Source organism: Dermochelys coriacea, chromosome 19 (assembly GCF_009764565.3).
Source record: "Dermochelys coriacea isolate rDerCor1 chromosome 19, rDerCor1.pri.v4, whole genome shotgun sequence".
In the NCBI taxonomy this organism is placed as follows: domain Eukaryota; kingdom Metazoa; phylum Chordata; order Testudines; family Dermochelyidae; genus Dermochelys; species Dermochelys coriacea.
In genome coordinates, this window is record NC_050086.2 from 19974860 (window position 1) to 20001334 (window position 26475).

At 44.5% G+C, this 26475-nt stretch overlaps 1 protein-coding gene across 1 annotated transcript in view; it reads right to left on the reverse strand.

Moving 5' to 3' along the window:
• Positions 1-26475, reverse strand: part of RLF (RLF zinc finger) — a 100535-nt gene that overhangs the window by 62256 nt on the left and 11804 nt on the right. Inside the window, exons 2-5 of the mRNA XM_038377486.2 lie at positions 25571-25578; positions 22421-22425; positions 15490-15571; positions 9899-10031 (exon numbers count right to left, since the gene is read on the reverse strand). Of these exons, the coding sequence (XP_038233414.2) occupies positions 9899-10031; positions 15490-15571; positions 22421-22422 (217 nt within the window). The 5' untranslated portion in view covers positions 22423-22425; positions 25571-25578. The remainder of the gene's footprint in view (positions 1-9898; positions 10032-15489; positions 15572-22420; positions 22426-25570; positions 25579-26475) is intronic.

Consider the following 26475-nt stretch of genomic DNA (forward strand, 5'->3'; position numbering starts at 1 on the left):
AAATTTGATCAGGATAACCAGGGTAAAAATCTAGTAATTGAATTTTGTCTACCTACACTTTTTCCTGTACTTTAAGTTGGTTAAGTTTAATATATTTTATTTCTACAGCATCTATCTATGACGAGAAAATTAAGTATCTCAAACAATACACTAAACACTTCATGTTCAGCCAAAATAAAAGCATGCTTTATGAAATGCGTCTAAAATCTAGTTATATCACTACCAAAAAATTACAAAATATAGAAGTCCTTTTCTGACATTAATTCTGTGGAAGAAAAAAAGAGAAAGAAAGAACTACTTGACTTCAAACAGGAATTAATTCATAGAAGTTCTATGGCCTGTGTTACGCAGGAAGTAAACTGGATGATTACAAGTTTCAGAGTAGCAGCCGTGTTAGTCTGTATTTGCAAAAAAGAAAAGGAGTACTTGTGGCACCTTAGAGACTAACAAATTTATTTGAGCATAAGCTTTCGTGAGCTACAGTATCCGATGCATCTGATGAAGTGAGCAGTAGCTCACGAAAGCTTATGCTCAAATAAATATGTTAGTCTCTAGGAGGATTACAGTGGTCCCTTCTGACCTTCTGCTCTATGAATCTATGAGAAGTATTCTAAATGCACAGGTGTCTTGTATTCACATTCGAGCCCAACCCAATTTTAAAAATCCCAAACCAACATGGCCTCAGTGGCACAGGCAGGGTCTCAGGCTAGCCACCTGAGTACTATCCCACACAACACCTGGGTGCATAATTGGGTGGCTAGCCTGAGCCCTGGCCTGCATCACTGCAGCCATACTGCTATTTTTAGTGTGCTTGCTCAAGCGAAGCTTGCATGTCTGTCTATCCACGTTCCCAGCTGCAGGGCAGACACACCCATTGGTGCCTGAGCTAAGATTCCCTAAAAAGGGGGTTGTCTTCAATCCATTTGTGACCATTTATGTTCCACGAATGATACTAATACCCACTGTTTGCATTGCTGAGTTCTTCCCGAATGGGTGACAAACTCATAATGCTCCCAACATATATTACTGTTTGGCAGAAGGGCGATACTTATTAGGCACCTAAAAGATCTGATGTTCAAAGATGTCAAGCAGATAAAGCTCTCATTAACTTCAATAAGATTTGTTGGCATTCAGCACTTCTGAAAATCACGTCACTTATTTAAATGCCTACCTATGGATTTAGAGCCTCCACTTTAGATATCCAAGTTTGAACACTGTGGCCAAGATCTACATCTGCAGTACTGACCAATTACCTTTCTTCAGCTGCTAGTCTTCCACATGAAGGACCTTGAGAAGAATGGCCTATTGCATTACTTGGCCCATGGGCCAAATGCTTGATACCACTGTGCTAAAGAAAGCACTCCAAGAAATTGTAGAAAAGAAGGTAGGAAGTGTAGCTGAGCAGAGGCAATACATATTAAAGTCTCCAGGTACTAGTAAGCAACACTTTTTTCTCCTTTGAGACTTGCATCTGCATACCACCTGTCTTGGGAATGCAGAAAGAAGTAACTGATTACAAGAAGACAGAAAAGAAGGGCTTCAATTAAACTGAGATTCCACTCTCGCTCATACCATGCATCATATCATGGTGTCAAATACAAAATAGTGCTGTGGAAGAGTAAGAATGAACCTTGCCTACCCTAGAGAACTAAAGTGATGAGAGCACTAGTATGATCACCCCGCTCCGGCTCAGAAAGGGTTAAAAGCCAGCCCTTGGAGAGGACTGGTGCTGAGAGCCAATCAGGAAGAGGCAGGAGGCAGCTAATCAGAGCTGGCCAAGCCAGTATAAAAGAGAGCAGACCAGAAGGGGTACCTTCAGCCTTGGAGAGAGATGGACCTGGCTGTCTGAAAGAGCAAAGGGTACCTTGGACAATGCAGTGCTGGGGCAGGACAGGAAGAGCTGGAGAAGCTCCAGCCTGGCAAACCCCCAGGCAGAAGCCTCGCTGTCAGGGCTGGAGGAGGTACTAGGGCTGTGGGGAAGCAGCAAGGGAAGGAAGATGCACCCGGTCCAACCCCCCTGGCCAATGATGAGTGGCCACTTCAAACTGCAGTTTGCCCCTGAGGGAAGGGGCTAGATGAAGATTGGCAGTGGGTCACTGAGGTGAGGTGGGATTAGGGGATTGGGGTTCCCTGGACAGGGGAGGACCCCAAATGTGTGGCGGCACTGCTGCAGGGCAGTACCCAGAAGAAGGGGCACTGTGGGCCGGTGAGGGACATGGAGCCTGAAGTACAGTGGTGGAGATTGACCAGGAAGCAGGTACAGGTAGGGAGACACCGGCCAGCAGGCGGTGTTCCAGGGTAAGTGTGAGGTAATTCCCAAACTGACCATCAGGAGGTGCCGTGGCGGTGAGTGCCCGCCCTGCTACATACCCACAGCGCAACAGCTTGTCCACGCTAGTCGTTTCAAGTGCACGTCCGTAGCAGTTTTGCTTAGCACCCCTATTTGCACTCAACTAGCATTGCTGTTGTGCTGCCTCTGTGTACCTGTCTCACAGCAATTTCTTCTGGGAGATTTCAGAAGCCTTCTGGGCCTTTTAGAGGTCCAGGAGAAAACTGGAAGACATGAAACTACCATAGTCCCCTACTCCCAGCTCCATTTTGTTTTTTCCCTCAAAATGGAAGCTAACTATGAATGCTCAATTCTTTTGCGGCAAGGAAGGTTTCAGCTAAAGCTAAGGAAAAGCAGTCTTGAGAGAAGAGAGGGCATTCCAACAGTACCTGCAGACTGAGTTCATAATGCATAAAGACACAATTCTGTCAGAGTCTGTGACTTCTCCTGGGGCAGGGTTGGAGCAGCTGGCCAGTGGCCAGCCCTGAGGCTGCCGGAGCAGCAGGTAGGGTAGGGGTTGCCAGAACAGCTGACTGGCACAGTGAGAGGGGCTGGAGTAGCAGTAGTTAGCCCCACTACAGGAGCAGCAGCGGGGCTGAAGCAGTTGCAGCCACCCAAACCCCTAGGGTATTTTTAGTGAAAGTCAGGGACAGGTCACTGATTTCCATGGTTTTTGTTTATTGCCAGTGACCTGACTTTTACTAAAAATAAGGTGACACAGAATCTTAACCTTAATAATGCAACACTCATCCACCTCCCCCTTCACTGCCTCTGCACACAGGTGTGTGCTGCACTTGCAGATAAGATGCTGCAGATGGAGTATCACTCCTGTGTATAAACCGCAGGGCCCAACCTAGCTGAGGCCTTTATGTGCCTCACATTTGAACACAGAATTCTTCCCTGGTCTTGCAGGGAGCTGAAGTGCTGGAGGAAGGCTGTTACGAAGCTCAACTGCTATTGTCCTAACTGATGCCATAGCATCAGGCAGGAAGTTCAGGCTCAAGAGAAGGGGGAAAATACTGGGCCAAATCATCAGTCAATTTTATTTCTACCTTCTTACTCTGAACTTTTCCAGCTGAAACTGTATCCCCCATTTGCTCCTCCCTCTCATTTCAGAAGTCCACCTGCATGATTTCCTTGTCATCACTCCGAAGAGGTCCTGTTTTGCCACCCATTGCTCAAAATGCCCATCCTCTCTGTGATGATTTGTGGAATCTGCCTACACAACTTATAAACTCTGTTTAATACTGGGGACTCTTTGCATGTACCTGACAGGCTGCAGGCTCCCTATTGGACATGGGATTCTTTATCTTATCTGTTGACTTTTTACCCCATGATGGACTAAAATGGTACATGACAATAGAGGGTTGTTAAATCAGGATAGTCCTCTATTGAACTACAAACATCCTAGACAACAGACTAGCTTCTACCCTGTAGAATTGGTTTGTCAGGAAAAGGCTCCCTGGCAATAAAGCCACCTGGTAAGACACTAGCTCATCATTGAGGCTGATCAGGAGAGGACAGAGGAGAGTGCAAAGTTACAAAGAAATGGAGTGGTTTTATTCAAGAGTGTTTTTTGGCCGTTTTTTTCCATCAGTATAAGAATCATAGAATATCAGGGTTGGAAAGGACCTCAAAAGGTCATCTAGTCCAAACCCCTACTCAAAGCAGGACCAATCCCCAACTAAATCATCCCAGCCAGGGCTTTGTCAAACCTGACCTTGAAAAGATCAAAGGAAAGAGATTCCACCACCTCCCTAGGTAACGCATTCCAGTGCTTCACCAGTCTCCTAGTGAAAAAGATTTTCCTAACATCCAACCCAAACCTCCCCTACTGCAACTTGAGACCATTACTCCTTGTTCTGTTACCTGCTAACACTGAGAATAGTCTACATCCATCCTCTTTGGAACCCCCTCTCAAGTAGTTGAAAGCAGCTATCAAATCCCCGCTCATTCTTCTCTTCTACAGACTAAATCCCAGTTCGCTCAGCCTCTCCTCATAAGTCATGCGATCCAGCCCCCTAGTCATTTTTGTTGCCCTCCTCTGGACTCTTTCCAATTTTTCCACATCCTTCTTGTAGCGTGGGGCCCAAAACTGGACACAATACTCAAGATGACGCCTCACCAATGTCGAATAGAGGGGAACAATCACGTCCCTCGATCTGCTGGCAATGCCCCTACCTATACAGCCCAAAATACTGTTAGCCTTCTTGGCAACAAGGGCACACTATTGACTCATATCCAGCTTTGTGTCCACTGTAACCCCCTAGGTCCTTTTCTGCAGAACTGCTGCCTCGCCATTTGGTCCCTAGTCGTTGCAGTGCATGGGATTCTTCCGTCCTAAGTGCAGGACTCTGCACTTGTCCTTGTTGAACCTCAAATTTCTTTTGGCCCAATCCTCTAATTTTGTCTAGGTCCCTCTGTACCCTATCCCTACCCTCCAGCATATCTACCACTCCTCCCAGTTTAGTGTCATCTGCAAACTTGCAGAGGGTGCAATCCATCCCATCATCCAGATCATTAATAAAGATATTGAACAAAACCAGCCCCAGGATCGACCCTTGGCGTACACCGCTTGATACCAGCTGCCAACTAGACATGGAGCCATTGATCACTACCCATTGAGCCTGATGATCTAGCCTGCTTTCTATCCACCGTATAGTCCATTCATCCAGCCCATACTACTTTAACTTGCTGGCAAGAATACTGTGGGAGACCGTATCAAAAGCTTTGCTAAAGTCAAGGAATAACACATTCACTGCTATCCCTTCATCCACAAAACCCATTCTCTCGTCATAGAAGGCAATTAGGTTAGTCAGGCATGACTTGCCCTTCGTGAATCCATGCTGACTGTTCCTGATCACTTTCCTCTCCTCTAAGTGCTTCAGAATTGATTCCTTGAGGACACGCTCCATGATTTTTTCAGGGACTGAGGTGAAGATGACTGGCCTGTAGTTCCCCAGATCCTCCTCCTTCCCTTTTTTAAAGATGGGCACTACATTTGCCTTTTTTCCAGTCTTCCCGGATCTCCCCCAATCGCCATGAGTTTTCAAAGATAATGACCGAACGCTCTGCAATCACATCCGCCAACTCCTTTAGCACCCTCGGATGCAGTGCATTCTGTCCCATGGACTTGTGCTCATCCAGCTTTTCTAAACAGTCCCGAACCACTTCTTTCTCCACAAAAGGCTGGTCACGTCCTCCCCATGCTGTGCTGCCCAGTCTGGGAGCTGACCTTGTTCATGAAGACAGAGGCTAAAAAAGCACTGAGTATATTAGCTTTTTCCACATCCTCTGTCACTAGGTTGCCTCCCTCATTCAGTATGGGGCCCACACTTTCCTTGACTTTCTTCTTGTTGCTAACATACCTGAAGAAACCCTTCTTGTTACTCTTAACATCTCTTGCTAGCTGCAACTCCAGGTGTGATTTGGTCTTCCTGATTTCACTCCTAAATGCCTGAGCAATATTTTTGTACTCTTCCATGGTCATTTGTCCAATCTTCCACTTCTTGAAAGCTTCTTTTCTGTGTTTAAGATCAGCAAGGATTTCACTGTTAAGCTAAGCTGGTCGCCTGCCATATTTACTATTCTTTCTACACATTGGGATGGTTTGTTCCTGCAACCTCAGTAAGGATTCTTTCAAATACAGCCAGCTCTCCTGGACTCCATTCCCCCTCATGTTATTCTCCCGGGGATCCTACCCATCAGTTCCTTGCGGGAGTCAAAAGTCTGCTTTTCTGAAGTCCAGGGTCTGTATTCTGCAGCTCTCCTTTCTTCCTTTTTTCAGAATCCTGAACTCGACCATCTCCTGGTCACTGCCTCACAGATTCCCATCCACTTTTGCTTTCCCTACTAATTCTTCCCTGTTTGTGAGCAATCATCTAAATATGGGTAGATTATGACCCCTTGCTTGCGCAGGTGGACCATCACCACTGCTAGAATTTTGGAAAATACTCAAGGGGGTCATGGGGAGGCCAAAGGGTAGTACTATGTACTGGAAGTGGCCCTTTTGCCCCAGTACAAAATCAGAGGAATTGCCTTTGTGCTGGGTGTAAGGGGACGTGAATATATGCATCTTGCAGGTCGAGTGCTGCAAGCCAATCCCCTCGCTCCAGTGCAGAAATTGTTGCCGCTAAAGTAACCATCCTGAAACGCTGTGTTTTGACAAATTTGTTTAGTTTCCCGAGGAAGAGAATGGGTCTCCATCCCCCAGACTTCTTTTGTGTTAAAAAATAACGGAAACAGAAGCTTTTCTCTCTTTGTTGTACTGACACTGGTTCTACCAAGCCTAGTTGCAGGAGCTATTCTATTTCCTATCTCAAGAGTGATTGGTGAGAGGGATCCCTGAAGAGGGACGGGAGGATGGAGAGGAACTGGATGGATGGAGTAGCCGGTCCTGATGATCTCCAATAAACATTCGTTGGCAGTGATAGTACGCCAGAATGAGTAGAATGGTACCAGACAGTCTGTAAATGAATGGTTGGTGGAACATGGAGTTAGCAACCAAGCCCTCGACCAAACCCTCAAATTTGGTGTTTGGAGGCCAGTTGCTGTGAAGTGGAGGGCTGCAAAGAATTTGATCTTCATTTGGGTGGTCTTTGCCAACATCTTTGAGGATCATACTGTCTCTGGTTCTGTGTGTACGGAGCCTAGGATGTTGTGATGTATAGTACCTGCCCTGTTTGTGTTTTGGTGAAGGTATATAGATGCCTAGAGATCTAAGAGTGGCTCGAGTCCTTTAAGGAGTGAAGTGACTCATCAGTCTTGCAGACAAACAGCTTCAAACCCTTAAAAGTAAGGTCCTCTACTGTAGATTGCACCTCCCTTGTTAACCCTGACAGGTGCAGCCAGGAGGCCCGGTGCATTACTATGGCAGTTGCAATGGTCCTCGCCGCCATGTCAGGGGAATCCAATGATGCCTGAGAGGCTGTTTGAGCTATAAGGTGGCCTTCAGAAATGAATGATGTAAACTCCTCTCTCTTTTCCTCTGGTATAAGTTCAATAAAGTCTGCTAATTTCTAATATGTCGTGTGGTCATATTTTGCCAAGAGAGCTTCATAATTGGCAATTCTAAATTGTAATGTTGCTGATGAGTAGGCCTTGCGGCTGAGTAAATCCAGCCTTTTCCACTCCTTATCATAAGGTGTGGACCTGGAATAATGTTACCTGCCTCTTTTATTAACAGCATCCACCACAGGAGAATTTTGTTGGTGGTGGGAAATATAAAAATTCTAGCCCCTTGAAGGGACAATACTTTTTGTCCACCCTCTTACACATAGGTGGGATTGTGGTGGGGGTTTTCCAAATGATTGTGGCAGGCTCTATAATGGCCTCGTTTATGGGGAAGGCAATCTTGGAAGATGTCCATGTGCGGAGTACGTCCAAGAAACTGTGCTAAGATTTGGTAACCTCTTCAAGAGGGATTTGAAGTGTGTCAGCTATTCTTTTAAACAGTTCCTGAAACTGTTTGAAATCGTCTCTGGTAGTAGGGAGCGGAGGCATGGTGGTCTCGTCAGGTGAGAAAGACAAGTTGGTTGCAGGAATAGTCTCCTGGTCTAACTCCTGCTCTGTTTCCTCAAAAGTCTATTCCCGGGAGATGTCAGGTGGTGTTACTGGCTTTGGTGAGGAGTGTCTAGAAATTTCCCTGTTGCTTGGTGGCTTGGGAAAATTTTGCCCGTATGCTGCCCACGGGTCCCAGACTGACCATTGTGGTGGGAAAGGCACAGGTTGGGGTCCCCATACCACCTTTGTATGACTGGTCTGGGATAGTGTCTAGAGAGCTCTTGTGGCTCAGATCCGATACTGGTCTGCAGGGTCAAGGAATGTTGAGATGAAGAAAGTTTCCCCTCCTCATCCTCCTGGATCCTCATCACTGGAGGTGGGGAGGGTTCAGATGCAGCTGGTGGTGTGCGTGGTGCTGAAAGCACAGATACAGTATCTGTACCAAGAAGAGGGGACGCAGGTTCCAGGCTCACTGTCAGGCCCTTAGGTGCAAGGAACTGCTGTATTCTCAGCAGAGGAGGAGGAGGCACTTGCATTTGTTGCAGTGCTGAGAATTGTTGAGGTACCAGGAAGTAGTGCAACACTGTGAGGATAGGTGCCGATGTTGACTGCACCAAGTACTTAGGAGGCTTTGGTGACGATGCATCAGTGATGTGCAGCAGAGAGAGAGAGAGAGAGAGAGAGAGAGAGAGAGATGGCGCCAGTGACTTAGAAACTGCAGAGGCACTCGGTATGGAGGATTGTTGTTGTTGCTTCCAGTGCTGTAGTGGAAAGGGCACTTTTCTCTGCCTTCCTTTTTGGAACCTGCCCACTTAGGTTCTGTAGCATTAGTCCCTGCTGATTTGAAGGTACTTTGCCGCAGCAGAGTCAGTACCTATGCAGTAGAGCGAGCCTGGGAACGCTTCTTTTTAGATGTGGGTTTGATAGGAGTGGAAGCTCTCCTCTTTGCAGGTATTTTAGAAGATGGGTCCCTCCCACACGAAACTGAGGAGGAGGAACTGTCAGAAGCTGCCTTCGGTAATTGGTCACCAGCAGAAGTTTGCGTTCCTGGGCATGAGGCAGGCTTAAATTTGAGGTCCCTTGCTTTCCTTGTGCAGGTCTTTAGATTATGACAATGTGCTTCCCCCAGGCACCTGACGCATTGTGAGTGTCCATCAGAGATAGGAATTGTCTCATGCAGGAGATACAAGGTTTAAACCCAGGAGATCCTGGCATTTCAAAGGGAATACCCTATGGCAGGGTGAAATTATAAAGAAGGAATTATTTTATTTTAATACAGGGAGAAGAAAAATAGAAAGTCCTAATCAACTAATCTAACTATTATATACAAAAACTGCTAACAAGGACGCCTGAGGTAAAGCAAGTGAAGACACTGCCGGAGCTCTGACTTGGACAAAGGGCAGTTGAAAAGGAACAGAGAGAGAGAGAGAGAGAGAGAGAGAAAGGAAACACGGCTGCATGGCACTTATCAGCTACGATGACAGGTGCGAGACAGGGAGAGCGCACGTGCAGCCCAGCCAGGTATTGCAGTCGAAATTCTCAGACTAGAGGCACAGAGCACTCAATCACCTAAAGTGAAGCACCCACAGGAACATCACTCGAAGAAGAACTTATTTTTATCCTTCACAAGTAACCTTTAAAATTCTCTTCCCATCCTCAACGCATGCATTGGTCAGAAGTGGCAAAGAGTTATGCAAGTCAATCTACTGAAAAATTTTGGGGAAGGAAAGAAAATTCCATATTGGCAGGAAAAGAATGAAACAATACTCTAGCAGATTATTTTTTTAAATGGTGGTTCTTTCAAGATGCTCAAATTTACAATATTAGAAATGGCCTGGGGCTGAAATGTATTATTAAAGATGATTAACGGACAGAGTGCCAGTGAGAGAGTTTCACAATAAATGCAGTTTATCGCATGGCTAGCATCATACAGCTCCAACTGAAATACTGCCAAGTTCTGTAACAATGAGCAGTTCAAATCAGTATTGACAGGTACCTGACCTCAACCAAAGGGTACCAACAGTTTATTGAACTCCATATGTTATAAATCAGAATGTCAGTTCTTACCTTCTTCTGTTTCTACTGGTTGCTGTGATAGAATTTTAAGAAGAACTGGATTTTTCCACACGCCTTCCCTAGTAATGTCAACCAATATTTGGAGATTATTATTCCCAAATTCCAGTAAAGCATCATGTGAATCCTATAAAAGAAAACAAACGAACAAAAACACAAACCCAAAATCCATTAAGAGAATTTTAAATAAGATTAAATATTTAATCTAACTTCAGAAAGACAAACAACCAACTATACTCTTGACGTTATACCACCAGAAAATGGGTTTAACACCTTTCAATTACATTATGGTCATTCTTGAATGCTTCATTTCTATTGTGCTGTGTTGGGACATTACAATGTTGCTCGTAAGCAAGCTGGCCCTAAATTCTGCAGCTAGGTCTTCAGGTTTCTGCAGCACTCTAGCAGCTTCAGTTAGAGGTTTTTATTGAATTAAATTAAAAAAACATGTCCCTACAGTGGACCCTAAATTATTTATTTTTATATTAAATATGTTTACACCGTTTCTTCATTTTCTGTGTGCCTCAAATTTTCCTAGTTTCAACACAACTGAACAGAAGTTGTCAGAGGAGAAGATGGAGGTTTTGACAGAGGATTAGGGATAGTTGGGGCTTTAGTACCACATAAAATGTGGGGTGTGGTTTGAGAATTGTAGGATTAGGACATTAACTTGACCATTTTATGAGAAACAATGCAGATGGCTCAAACTGTCATCTTTCAGAGTTAACACTCCATTGAGATGAGTAGGGCTGGTTCACAACCTCAGAGAGAATGGCTATTTACCTTGTAGTAATTGTGGTTCTTTGATATGTTGAAGACACTGTAGATCCCACTGTAGGAGTGCATGTGCCTTGTGCACAGGAGATTCATGCACTCAACTTTCTCATGCTCACATGCGAGAGCATAAAGGGCACAAGATCATAACCTTCCCTCAGTTCCCTCCCAATTCAAAGCTCGTGTTAGTTGAGGACTCCTAAAGCATGGACAGAGGTGGGATTATGAGATTCACAGATTACAACACTGAAGCAGCATAGTTATTATAGAATAAGTAACCACCCTCTTTGTTGGTGTGGATCACCCCCATGATAGGTGACTAGCATGCAGTACCACTTCTGGATGGTGGGATGGATGAGGCATATCAGCTGCATCAGTCAAACAGGGATCATAGTACTACTCTCCAAAACCTGGCGTCTGTTCTGGCAACTAAGTCCAATGCATAATGTTTGACAAAAAGTCAGTGGGTTGCTCCATGTCGTTGCCTTGCAATGCAAATTGGAGATCTCTGAAGCAGGTGGAGGATGTCCCTTGAGCTCTAGTAGAGTAAGTCTTGATGTTCGGTGGGAGAGGTACGCAGCCAACTGGTAACAATGAGATACATTGCATTAGCTAGTTAGATATTCTTTGTGATGTGATGGCACGGCCTTTGGAACTGCCACGGCTATAGCCAGAAATAACTCAGGGCGAAAATCTGAACAGTTTGGGTCTGTCGCTGTAGTAAAGACACACCAGATGTTCCCCCAGGATTAAAAACTTTTATCCAGGTGAAGAGTGGGGTTTTGGGAAGAAGACAGGCAGGTTAACTATTCACACAAAATTCTGAGACCACCTGAGGGGCCATCTTAGGGGGAGGTTTCATGTGGGGAGGGTCAGCCATAAGAGCTTGGCACTCACTCTCTCCTGGCCAAAGTGATATCATCTAGGAACACCAGGAAGGTACTGGAAGACAGGCTGGAGTACTTCAGAGGCAGCAAATACTGAAGGATCTTCAGTACCCAAGCCTGCACAGAATCCACACTATGCTGAGCCACCCATATTGAGAACCTCTTCCATTTAGACAAATAAGTCCTTCTGGTGGATAGTCATCCACTGCATTAAGATCTCCTGGACTTGCCTATAGCAATCCCCATCCATGGTACTTAACCAGCCAACACCCTGGATGTTACTCCATTAAAATTTGAAGTCCCTGTATCTAACTGTGGTGCTGTGAAACCAAACCAAACTTCTGTCGGGAACTAAAATCAATGAAGGTAATTACTGCAAATTCCAGATCAGGTAAACAACTCCAGAGAAGTTTGGGTCAGTTACATATAGTGGTTTAGACCATGTTCAAGAGGCCAAGGAGACAAAGAAGGGCGTCTTGTACAACAGGTTGGCATGAACTGACTTATGAACCTCATTTTGATTTAAAAATTGATGTGACTGTAGCAGGGTAAAACTCTGCCCAGAAGAGTTTGAAGAACTGGATCTTGCCAAGGTCTCTACGTGGAAGATAAGGGACACCAACTAAACTTAGCAGGCATATCAAAACAATATAATTTAATGGTGTTTTACCTGTAATGCTTTTGTCCTAAAATAAATGTATATTATGCTTTGTGAAAGCTGGCTGGTCACTAGTAGACACTGTCATCGTCCCTTCAGCAATCTGCTGGGATACACAGCAAATTTCAGGGGGACTGCAAGCCTAAATTCCCAGTCTGGAGGAAGAGGAATTTGGATCCCTGCCCACAGAAAGGTGACAGCTGGAGGCCTAAGATCTAAAGGGGGATTTTTAGGTCTCGGGGGCAGAGATGCCATTAACCTCACAACTACAATCAGAGCTTTGAGAATGATTGTGGCCTTGTCCCTTTTGATTTTGGAAGTCGCCCTAGGGATCAGGCAAATGTGTGGAAGGGCATGAAGAAAGCCTGGTTTCCACAGCAAAAGGAAGGTGTGTGTTAACGACCCCAGGCTCATGCCCCCGCTGGAACAAACATTTCGGCATAGGAAGCTATTCCCCCACACCCAATGATGGAATATTGGCTCTGTGATGGATCTGTGCAGGAAGGACTCATGATAGGGCCTGATGAAATACATCCTAGAATATTCAAGGAGCTGACTGAGGAGATTTCGGAGCCATCTGCAATTATGTTTGAAAACTCATGGAAGATGGGAAAGATTCCAGAAGACTGGAAGAGGGCAAATATAGTGCCAATCATAAAAAAGGGAATAAGGACAACCTGGAAAATTATAGACCAGTCATCTTAACTTCAGTATCTGGAAAGATAATGGAGCAAATAATTAAACAATCAATTTGCAAATACCTAGAAGATAATGTGATAAGTAACAGATTGGATTTGTCAAAAACAAATCACATCAAACCAACCTAATAGCTTTCTTTGAAAGAACAACAAGCCTTGTGGATTTTGGGAAGGGGATGTGGGGGAGAGAAGCAGTAGATGTGATATATCTTGACTTTAAGTAAGGCTTTTGACACTGTCTCACCTGACTGTCTCATAAACAAGCTAGGGAAATGCAATCTAGACGGAGCTACTATAAGGTAGGTGCATAACTGATTGGAAAAACCATTCCCAGAGAGTAGTCATCAATGGTTCACAATCAAGCTGAAAAGACATATTGAGTGGGGTCCCACAGGGATTGGTCCTGGGTCTGATTCTGTTCAATATCTTCCATCAGTTTAGGTACTAGTATAGAGCAGTGGTGCACAAATATTTCCAGTCACACCCCTCTTATCATTCATGGAATTTGTCACACCTTCCATTCCTTGAAGTAGTCCCCTTCTATGTTGCTGCTGGCGGCAGCGCTGCCTTCAGAGCTGGGTGGCTGGAGAACAGCTGCTGCAGGCCGGGGCATTGCCACCCTTACTTCTGCACTGCTGCTGGTAGCAGTGCTGCCTTCAGAGCTGGGTGGCTGGAGAGCGGCAGTTGCTGGCCAGGGTGTTCATGTTGTTTGTAGCATGAGAGGACTTTTTTTAATCCTGCTCCAGTCCCGCCCCAAAATATCCACTCTATTTTTATCCCGCTCCCACTATTATGGCTGAGGGTCCTGCGGGACCAATGGAATCCTAGTTTCTTCCCACCCCCCTAGAGAACCTTTTGTGCCCCCCTCAGGAGGGCACACCCCTCAGTTTGTGCACCACTGGCATTGAGAGTACACTTACAAAGTTTGCAGATGATATCAAGATGAGAGAGGTTGCAAGTGCTTTGGAGGATAGGATTAAAATTCAAAATGATTTGGACAAACTGGAGAAATTGTCTGAAGTAAATAGGATGAAATTCAATACGGACAAATGCAAAGTACTTAAAAAAAAATTTTTTAAAAATTGGATCTTGTGCTTATGAGATGCATGTGTCCCTACAGAACAACCCATGCTGCCACATACTCGAAGGCTATCTGCAGACTCAGGCACACAGTACTACATCATGACAGGTTTCAGAATAGCAGCTGTGTGTTAGTCTATATCTGCAAAAAGAAAAGGAGGACTTGTGGCACCTTAGAGACTAACACATTTATTTGAGCATAAGCTTTTGTGAGCCACAGCTCACTTCATCGGATGCATCTGATGAAGTGAGCTGTAGCTCACAAAAGCTTATGCTCAAATAAATGTGTTAGTCTCTAAGGTGCCACAAGTCTTCCTTTTCTTTTTGCGAGTACTACATCAGTTCACATTTTTAAGCTTTGTCTTGCAATCTATCAACCTATTAACCTTAAACATGGAGGAGCTACATTCTCAACCTAAAGTACAACTTTTCTATTCTGCAGTTTACAAGAAATATTGGGAAACCTTCTTCTCAGACCATGAAATCCTTCAATCTATTTTTCAGCAAGCAGGTAAGTTACGTCCCTTTAGTGACAAGAGTACACAAGTTAGACGCCTGCTGCCCATTAATCCGAAATGTAGTTAGTTTTGCTTTTCTATAATTTTGCATTTCTTCTAGACTGCACAAGAAACCACTCTGTTGTTCTCAGCACTAGTGATCAGTGTTGTTATGCACTTTTAACATTGCAAGGGAACATTTAGCATCTTCTCACTAACGCCCACTACTCAACATTTGTAAATAAAGCATTTATTCTCAGTAGGTTTTGTGTAAAGCCCTGTTTTACAAAATGGCCTTAGAATACTTGAAGCAAAATAAGTTTTGTTATTCACCTGGTAAATCCTAGCTGTCACATAACCCAATCCCACTCACTCCATCCAAACCAATGTTGCTGAAATCACTTGCATCTTGGAATTCCTCCACTGACTTCCCCAGTTCTGTCTTAACTCCCACACATACAAGGCCATGTACAACTATGCCCAAGCCTGCATCTTGAACTTTGTCTCTTACTGCATTTCCACACCCCAAGCCAATGATGCCAGCCTTGTAGTTTACTTCACGCACTTCAGTCTATGCCTTTTTCCATGACGTCCACATGCGTAAGGCTACATTTGCCATTCCCGCTCTCCATGCCACCACCCTCTCATTCAAGTCCAGCCTATAAACTCACTTATTGTTATACATACACAAATTCATATATTCTAAGGCCAGAAGGGACCACTGTGATCTTCTAATCTGACCTCCTGTATTACATAGGCCACAGGACTTCCTTGAATTAATTCCTGTTTAAAATAGAGCTTATCTTTTAGAAATCCATCCAACCTTGATTTAACAGTTTCTAGTGATGGAGATTCCACCACAACCTTTAGTAATTTGTTGCAATAGTTAATTATCCTAACTTAAAAAATTGTGGTTTATTTGCAGTCTGAATTTGACTTACTTCAATTTCCAACCACTGGATCTTGTTACAACTTAGTGAAACACACTTACCTGTATAGACTGATTGAATCCTAACCATACTTCACATGGTAATTCACTTTCAGGCACAGAAAGCAGTAGTTCAAAACAACTCCTGTAACAAAAGAGCTGTATAAGTTAGATAGCTAAAACACTGCTGTAGCAGCATTAGGAAGTGGCAGGTCTTGTTTTATTCCCAGACATGAAACTACATTAAGATGCAGCCATGGTTGAGAGCATGTCTTAGTAGCTTAAGGATTAAAAACAAAAACGGTTACAGAGATGTATCACAAAACCAGGTATTATAACCCCAGGAAATTCAGAGTTAAGATTAAATTTATAAGAAATCCAAACTATGTTAAAGGTAAGAAATGCACAGTTAAGACATCCAAACAACCGTAACTCTGTCCTATAGTGACCTCATGAAATAACCATACCATGACTGAGGGATTTTAGCGTTTGTCATCCCAGACTTCATTAAACTGATTTTTAAGAGTCACATTAAATTTAATATCCCCCCCTTGTGACATTACTAAAGGTCAAAATTAAGGTCAAGTTACCAGCATACAGCATGAGCCTTAATATCACTTAATTAAAGTGCTTTGAGTGAGAGTTTGCCACACAATATAATGAAATTTAAAACAAAGCATCTCTGGAAGAAGCATGTTTGAGCTGGGCGGGGAGAATGATCAGGAGGCTGGCTGATAGCCCATCTCCCCATTCCTGCCATAACAGTCTAGAAGCATACTCTAGCCTCCAGTGATGTTCCAAAGCTCTGAGCTGTGGGGAATAATGGAGCTGGGGTGTGAAAGAGGTGTAGTCAAAGGAGAGAGCCTGAGACATGAGGCCTGGTAGAAGAGGCCTGAACTAAAGTGGTAGTCAGGCCCTGCTAATATAAAGCTAAGTTAGCAAAAGTCAGGGTGTGAGCAGAAGTCAGGGCCTGCCTGCGCGCAAGTTCACAGAAACTGCTAAGAACAGGCTGGTATTGCAAAAAACACTCATATTCCTAAGACATGCTAGGCACCGAACACTCATGTAAACACATTCAATAAGGATGGTATCAGAACACCCTGATACCCATATGGTACAAACACACTTCTCAAAAACAACAGGAACACACTCACCTCTCTTAGAGATAAGATCAGGATGACAGCGTGATGGATAGAAATGTTTTGATCAAATCAACGTGCACAAGATAAAGGGTGGTAACTAACCACATCAGAGGGGAAATACATAATTTGTCTGTACTGGTGTATAAATAGGGGTCTCAGAGAAAGTGTCTTTTGCCAGCCGAGGCGGGAATTGAAAGTCCCACCATTTACTGAGCTGGTCCATTATTACAGGCATACATGTTGTAGTGGCCCTGTCGAGTCTACGGGATACTAGGACCGTGCTTCGTCAACGATAGACGTGGTCGGGTGCCTTTGCTACTGAAACAGTTCTGTGGTTTTATTGGGCAGTTTGATAGAGGTCTGCTGTGTCGGCTATCTGCGCATAGCTGTGGCAGCATATTGAAAGCGCGCGCGCGCGCGCGCACGCACGCACGCACGCACACACACACACACACACACACACACACACACACACACACACACACACACACACACACACACACACACACACACACACACACACACACACACACACACACACACACAGCGCCAACGACCAACTACAAGAGGTTGTACCAGAGGTGATAATGGAGTTTCCCGGTCATGGGCTCACCAGCCAATTAGGTAAACTGTCTGTTGCGCCACTCTTCATGCAGCCTCACAGAGAAGCCTTCTCCCCTTCCACTCGGTGTCCTCTGACATGTATGTGTGTTTATTGGGCTCTGCAATTCTCTGAGGAACTGCTCTCAGCAGGTAAATGGATTATTGACTTTACAAGGCCCATGATGCTCACACAAATACTGCCTGGGCAAAGGAGAGTCACTTCCTCCTCCAGACTTGTGGTTAGTATTCGGTCACCTGCATGGAGAACAAGGAAGGCCCCAACACATTCTATGTAGGGCAAGATGCGGGGGAGTAGAGTTAGACAAGAGTGTGGCAGAGGGAGGTAAGTGGGACCATCCAGAAATGGTTACTGTCTGGGGAAAAGGTTCTCTTGTCTACAGCAGTACTGCAGCAACTGAGTTCTGCATGACAGGTTTCCCTTGTTGACAAGCTGGGTCTTTAGCACAGGGGGCAGTTTGCTGCACACGGCCCTGTCTTTACAGTGACAAAAGGCAAGAGCACAGCCAGGCTGCAGGTAATACCAAAGCACACAGCCCTGCTCTAGAACAAAACAAAACTTCTCCTTGCGTCCAGGCTCCCTGTTAATCACAAAGCAAGGCAGTCCACTCAGCATGGATCAGCAGTTCCTGTATTACAGGACTGCTGCAGGTGTAGATGCAACCCCTCTCCAATCTACCGCCATGGGAGGCAAATACTTGCCCTGCCCCCCCCGGAGATTCTTCCAAGTACAAATTCCTTCCACAGGTAGTGCCTGTTTGATGAGCCTCCTGCAGCATTTCAAACCAGCAGTTCACCGTCAGAGATCCACAAGTGGACTGCCAGCAGGGGAAGCTGACTGCTTTTGGAGTAAGTGCCCCTTCATCCCCTGCATTCAAAGGTAGGAAGAAGAATAGAGCGATGCTGTCTCAAGAACAGCTCTACACTGCAGAAAGCTTACCTGAACTTAGGGAACCATGGGCAGTTCACTAACTGGAGCTGCTGCAAGAAGAGACTCCAGAAAGAATGGAGTCAGAGTGTACACTGAGGGTCAGGGAAAGAGCTGTGTTGACACTTAATATAGGCCAAGAAAGATTTGTAAGGCTTTCCTAGGAACAAGACTCCTATGATGCTTTGCAATTAAGATGAAACTAAATTTAGAGAACAGAATTTTACTGAGCAGTAACCCTTAGCATAATTTTCAAAAATGTTGGAGATGTTTTTGCAATGTACTAAAAGAAAAATATAAAATGAATTGCAATGGCACAGGGAACCTCCAAAATAGCCTGAAGAAGCGTGTATCAAAAAGACAAAATAGATGAGGACCAGAATGATACCTAATAAAGGTGACAACGATATAACTGTCCCAAACTCATAGGGGAAGTAAGACCATCAGCAGTCTAGCCACAAACTGTCAGTGAATTATAGGAGAGGTATTCCTCAACTGTTGGTAACTGTATGCCTCTGGTATGTGCCGTCTTTACTGTTAATCAATAAATCCAATCAAAGCCTATTTATCCAAGGTTTGTTATTACTGAACTAATATAATATAATCAAAGTTAAATATGTTATCACTAATTTGGCTATTGATCAAATACAAATTGATAATTATTGACAATTGATAGATGGTCAGAGTTGTGCCAAAAGATCAGGAGAACAGTCAGTAGCATGGGCAGTTGCTGGAGACCATGCTCCTGAAACAACTTCAGCACCAGTCTTCCTGTCATCCCATTAATGACTCCCCATTCATTGGAAAAAGAAGATCACCAATCTAAAGCCTCTAAAAAGGTGTTCGAACTACACAGATAGCAGTAAGACCCTCTATATCTACATTGGGGCAAAGTGTGTTGAGAAAGTTAAGACACAAAGAAATTTCAGCTACATGGCCAGAAGAAAATATTTTGCTCAAAGCTATGTCAGAAGACCTAGCTAGCATGAATTCCATTCCGGGCATTGTTCAGTTGACCCTGTAGTATCTTGACTGCATGGACAGTAGAGGATGAAGAGCAGATTTCAGCTTTGAAGAATCAATCCTCAGCTGCACAAGACAATGAGATCAAAGCAAATGTTGGTGGATCTACAAAACAGATCTCAGTGCTGCAACCCAATCCCGAGGACGTGGAGAGTTAAGGCAGCTGAATTCCTTCAGTGCACACTGCAGCAGATCCTAGAGCTGCCTAACAAAGGCAATACAGGTCACTGGCATCACTGACCAGGAAAGGGGCCAGACTCCCAGTGAAATTCCTATTCACTGCTGCTACTTAGATTAGGGGAAAAAGAGTCACAATGATCATCAGTCTCAACACCTGCATAACATAAGTCAAAAAAAGTCAGAAAATGATTCCTGCATCAAGCCCATAACTTCTGTTAAGCTAGTACATTTTAGAAAGACATCAATTTTTAATTTACAGTGATGGAGATCCCCTTGGTAAATTGCTCCCATGGTTATTTACTCATGTTAAAAAAAACTGTGTCTTGTTTCCTGTTTGAATTGGTCTAACTTGAACTTTCAGCCGCTGGATCATATAATGCCTTTGCCCACCAGGTTAAATAGCTATCAGAAACCTTCTCACCATGTAGGTACGGATAGGCTGTGATCAAGAATCTTTGATAAATAGACTGCGCTTCTTAAGCACGTCAGTGTAAAAACAGGTTTTCCAGACAAATCATTTCTGTATCTCTTCTCTGAATCTTTTGTCAACTTTATGCGTTTATTGGAATACTGTGTCTAGTTCCTGTGATGGTCTTATCAATACCATCTCCCTACCTACATTGTTGTTTATTAGTAAGGCTACGTTTTAGTCACGGGCATTTTTAGTAAAAATGTCATGGACAGGTCACAGGCAGTAAACAAAAATTCACAGCCTGTGACCTGTCCATGTCTTTTTACTATATATACCCCTAACTAAAACTTGGGCGAGGATGCTCGGGGGGGGGGGGGGGGGGGAACAACACCTGAGACCCTGCTGTTGCTAGGGAGGGAGGTGGGGGAAGAGAAGGGTTGGCGGGGCTGGCAAGTTCCCTACCCGGCTTCACGTATCCCAAAAACAGAGTGGCGAGGGTGCTCCGTGCACTGCTCCCACCACAAGTACCGGCTTTGCACCTCCCATTGACTGGGAACTGCAGCCAATGGGAGCTGCAGGGGCAGGGCGTGCAGACACAGGCAACACCCAGAGCCCCCTGGCCCCTCAATCTAGGAGCTGCAGGGCCATGACAGTGGGAGCCAGGGAACTCCCCACCCCAAGGTAAGTATCCCCTCCCCCCATACTTCCTAACCCCTTCCCCCTAGCCCCCCTCTCACATACTCAAACTGCTGCTGCTGGCCTGGGGCTGCCCAGCTCAGTCAGCCTGAGCCAGCACTGGCCACTGCAGAAGTCATGGAAAGAACAATGGCATTTGATGACTGTCCATTAACAATTACATTGATGTTAGCCCGTTTCCAATACATTTCATATATGTTATATTAATTTTGATATCAGAATGTCATGCAATCTACAATGTTTGACTGAAAACCAGTAGGATCAACACATTTACAATTTCATGAAAAAGTGGTATCAAATTTGTCTGACAGACCTGTTTTCAATTAAATCATGTTAACTGACAGTAACAATGCTACCATCTTTCAGTTTTGTAACAGCCATCCCATTACTTTTGCTGGGTATTGGTCTTACATGCTTATAACATAAGAACAGCCATACTGAGTCAGACCAAAGGTCCATCTAGCCCAGTATCCTGTCTTCCGACAGTGACCAACGCCAGATGCCCCAGAGGGAATGAACAGAATAGGTAATCATCAAGTGATCCATCCCCTCTTGCCCATTTCCAGCTTCTGGTAAACAGAAGCTAGACACACCATCCCTGCCGATCCTGGCCAATAGCCTCCATGAACTTATCTAGTTCTTTTTTGAACCCCGTTATAGTCTTGGCCTTCACAACACCCTCTGGCAAGAAGTTCCACAGGTTGACTGTGTAGTGTGTGAAAAAATACTTCCTTTTGTTTGTTTTAAACCTGCTGCCTATTAATTTAATTTGGTGGCCCCTAGGTCTTGTGTTATGAGAAGAAGTAAACAATTCTATCATAAAAAAAAAAAAAAAAAAAGGATAGTAGTGGCACCTTAGAGACTAACAAATTTATTTGAGCATAAGCTTTCGTGAGCTACAGCTCACTTCATCGGATGCACTAGTACTCCTTTTCTTTTTGCGAATACAGACTAACACGGCTGCTACTCTGAAACAATTCTATCATATTCCCCCTTAGTCTTTTTTCCAAGCTTAAAAGTCCCAGTCTTATTAACCTCTGCTCATACGGTAGACGTTCCATACCCCTAATCATTTTTGCTGCCCTTTTCTGAACCTTTTCCAATGCCAACATCTTTTTTGACATGCGGCGACCACATCAGAACACAGTATTCAAGATGTGGGCATACCATAGATTTATATAGAGGCAATATGATATTTTCTGTCTTATTATCTATCCCTTTCTTAATTATTCCCAACATTCTGTTAGCTTTTCCGACTGCTGCTGCACATTGAATGGATGTCTTCAGAAAACTATCCATAATGACTCCAAGATCCCTTTCTTGAGCGGTAACAGCTAATTTAGACCTCATCGTTTTATATGTATAGTTGGGATGATGTTTTCCAATGTGCATTACTTTGCATTTATCAACATTGAATTTCATCTGCCATTCTGTTGCCCAGTCACCCAGTTTTGAGAGATCCTTTTGTAGTTCCTCGCAGTCTGCCTGGAACTTAACTATCTTGAACAGTTTTGTATCGTCTGCAAATTTTGCCACCTCATTGTTTACTCCTTTTTCCAAATCATTTATGAATATGTTGAATAGGACTGTTTGCAGTACAGACCCCTGGGGGACACCACTTTTTATCTCTCTCCATTCTGAAAACTGATCATTTATCCCTAACCTTTGTTTCCTATCTTTTAGCCAGTTACCAATCCATGAGAGGATATTCCCTCTTATCCCATGACAGCTTACTTTGCTTTGGTGAGAGACCTTGCTAAAGGCTTTCTGAAAATTTAAGTACACTATATCCACTGGATTCCCCTTGTCCAAATGCTTGTTGACCCCCTCAAAAAAATTCTAGTGGATTGGTGAGGCATGATTTCCCTTCACAAAAACCAAGTTGACTCTTCCCCAACAAATTATGTTCATCTAGGTGTCTGACAATTTTGTTCTTTACTATAATTTCAACCAGGGATCACCTCTGGATCTATTTTTAAAAACTGGCATCACATTACCTATGCTCCAGTCATTTGGTACAGAAGTGGATTTTAATGATAGGTTACAAACTACAGTTAAACGTGAAATTGCCGAACTACTGAATTCCTTCAGAACTCTTGGGTCATTATATCTGGTCCTGGTGACTTATTACTGTTTAGTTTATCAATTTGTTCCAAAACCTCCTCTAATGACACCTCAATCTGGGACACTTCCTCAGATTTGTCATCTAAAAAGAATGTCTCATGTTGGGAATCTCCCTCACATCCTCAGTCGTAAAGACCGATGCAAAGAATTCATTTAGTTTCTCTGCAAAGGCCTTATCGTCCTTGAGTGCTCCTTTAGCATCTGGATTGTCCAGTGGCCCCACTTGTTGTTTAGCAGGCTTCTTGCTTCTGATGTACCTATCCTTGCAACAAAACCCGTTGCCAACTCCGTCCACATATCTATTCAAGGACACCATCATAGGACCTAATCACATCAGCCACACTATCAGAGGCTCATTCACCTGAACATCTACCAATGTGATATATGCCATCATGTGACAGCAATGCCCCTCTGACATGTACATTGGCCAAACTGAACGCAAAAGAATAAATGGACACAAATCAGACGTCAAGAATTATAACATTCAAAAACTAGTCTGACAACACTTCAACCTAAAAGTTGCAATTATTCAACAAAAAAAAACTTCACAAACAGACTCCAATGAGAAACTGCAGAACTGGAATTAATTTGCAAACTGGACACCATGAAATTAAGCTTAAGAAAGACTGGGAGTGGATGAGTCTTTACACAAATTAAAAACTATTTCCCCATGCTAATTTTCCCCCTACTGTTACTCACACCTTCTTGTCAACTGTTTGAAATGGGCCATCCTGATTATCACTACAAAAGTTTTTTTTCCCCCTCCTGCTGATAGGAGCCCACCTTAATCGATGAGTCTCAGAATTGGTATGGCAACACTAATTTTTTCATGTTCTCTGTATATATATCTTCCTACTGTATTTTCCACTGCATGCATCTGATGAAGTGGGCTTCAGCCCACGAAAGCTTATGCTCAGATAAATGTGTTAGTCTTTAAGGTGCCACAAGTAGTCTCTATCAGCAAAAAGAATGAGGAGTAACACAGCTACCACTCTTAAACCTGTCGTCCTTACTAGGACATAGAGAATCTCCATTAATAGCTCCTCCCCAAGGGATGTCTCTGTCCAAACCTCATGCTCCTCCACACCTGTCTGGTTTCCCCCAGCCGTTAGTTTAAAAACTGCTCTACAACCTTTTTAATTTTAAATGCCAGCAATCTGGTTCCCTTTTGGTTTAGGTGGAGCCCATCCTTCCTGTATAGGCTCCCCCTTTCCGAAAAGTTTCCCCAGTTCCTAACTAATCTAAACTCCTCCTCCCTACACCATCGTCTCATTCACGCATTGAGACCCCACAGTTCATAGAATCATAGAATCATAGAATATCAGGGTTGGAAGGGACCCCAGAAGGTCATCTAATCCAACCCCCTGCTCAAAGCAGGACCAAGTCCCAGTTAAATCATCCTAGCCAGGGCTTTGTCAAGCCTGACCTTAAAAACCTCTAAGGAAGGAGATTCTACCACCTCCCTAGGTAACGCATTCCAGTGTTTCACCACCCTCTTAGTGAAAAATTTTTTCCTAATATCCAATCTAAACCTCCCCCATTGCAACTTGAGACCATTACTCCTCGTTCTGTCATCTGCTACCATTGAGAACAGTCTAGAGCCATCCTCTTTGAAACCCCCTTTCAGGTAGTTGAAAGCAGCTATCAAATCCCCCCTCATTCTTCTCTTCTGCAGACTAAACAATCCCAGCTCCCTCAGCCTCTCCTCATAAGTCATGTGCTCTAGACCCCTAATCATTTTTGTTGCCCTTCGCTGTACTCTTTCCAATTTATCCACATCCTTCTTGTAGTGTGGGGCCCAAAACTGGACACAGTACTCCAGATGAGGCCTCACCAGTGTCGAATAGAGGGGAACGATCACGTCCCTCGATCTGCTCGCTATGCCCCTACTTATACATCCCAAAATGCCATTGGCCTTCTTGGCAACAAGGGCACACTGCTGACTCATATCCAGCTTCTCGTCCACTGTCACCCCTAGGTCCTTTTCCGCAGAACTGCTGCCGAGCCATTCGGTCCCTAGTCTGTAGCGGTGCATTGGATTCTTCCATCCTAAGTGCAGGACCCTGCACTTATCCTTATTGAACCTCATTAGATTTCTTTTGGCCCAATCTTCCAATTTGTCTAGGTCCTTCTGTATCCTATCCCTCCCCTCCAGCGTATCTACCACTCCTCCCAGTTTAGTATCATCCGCAAATTTGCTGAGAGTGCAATCCACACCATCCTCCAGATCATTTATGAAGATATTGAACAAAACGGGCCCCAGGACCGACCCCTGAGGCACTCCACTTGACACCGGCTGCCAACTAGACATGGAGCCATTGATCACTACCCGTTGAGCCCGACAATCTAGCCAGCTTTCTACCCACCTTATAGTGCATTCATCCAGCCCATACTTCCTTAACTTGCTGACAAGAATGCTGTGGGAGACCATGTCAAAAGCTTTGCTAAAGTCAAGAAACAATACATCCACTGCTTTCCCTTCATCCACAGAACCAGTAATCTCATCATAAAAGGCGATTAGATTAGTCAGGCATGACCTTCCCTTGGTGAATCCATGCTGACTGTTCCTGATCACTTTCCTCTCCTCTAAGTGCTTCAGGATTGATTCTTTGAGGACCTGCTCCATGATTTTTCCAGGGACTGAGGTGAGGCTGACCGGCCTGTAGTTCCCAGGATCCTCCTTCTTCCCTTTTTAAAGATGGGCACTACATTAGCCTTTTTCCAGTCATCCGGGACTTCCCCCGTTCGCCACGAGTTTTCAAAGATAATGGCCAAGGGCTCTGCAATCACAGCCGCCAATTCCTTCAGCACTCTCGGATGCAATTCGTCCGGCCCCATGGACTTGTGCACGTCCAGCTTTTCTAAATAGTCCCTAACCACCTCTATCTCTACAGAGGGCTGGCCATCTCTTCCCCATTTTGTGTTGCCCAGCACAGCAGTCTGGGAGCTGACCTTGTTAGTGAAAACAGAAGCAAAAAAAGCATTGAGTACATTAGCTTTTTCCACATCCTCTGTCACTAGCTTGCCTCCCTCATTCAGTAAGGGGCCCACACTTTCCTTGGCTTTCTTCTTGTTGCCAACATACCTGAAGAAACCCTTCTTGTTACTCTTGACATCTCTTGCTAGCTGCAGCTCCAGGTGCGATTTGGCCCTCCGGATATCTTTCCTACATGCCCGAGCAATATTTTATACTCTTCCCTGGTCATATGTCCAACCTTCCACTTCTTGTAAGCTTCTTTTTTATGTTTAAGATCCGCTAAGATTTCACCATTAAGCCAAGCTGGTCGCCTGCCATATTTACTATTCTTTCGACTCATCGGGATGGTTTGTCCCTGTAACCTCAACAGGGATTCCTTGAAATACAGCCAGCTCTCCTGGACTCCCTTCCCTTTCATGTTAGTCCCCCAGGGGATCCTGGCCATCTGTTCCCTGAGGGAGTCAAGTCTGCTTTCCTGAAGTCCAGGGTCCGTATCCTGCTGCTTACCTTTCTTCCCTGCGTCAGGATCCTGAACTCAACCAACTCATGGTCACTGCCTCCCAGATTCCCATCCACTTTTGCTTCCCCCACTAATTCTACCCGGTTGTGAGCAGCAGGTCAAGAAAAGCGCTCCCCCTAGTTGGCTCCCCTAGCACTTGCACCAGGAAATTGTCCCCTACGCTTTCCAAAAACTTCCTGGATTGTCTATGCACCGCTGTATTGCTCTCCAGCAGATATCAGGAAAATTAAAGTCACCCATGAGAATCAGGGCATGCGATCTAGTAGCTTCCGTGAGTTGCCGGAAGAAAGCCTCATCCACCTCATCCCCCTGGTCCGGTGGTCTATAGCAGACTCCCACCATGACATCACTCTTGTTGCACACACTTCTAAACTTAATCCAGAGACACTCAGGTTTTTCCACAGTTTCGTACCGGAGCTCTGAGCA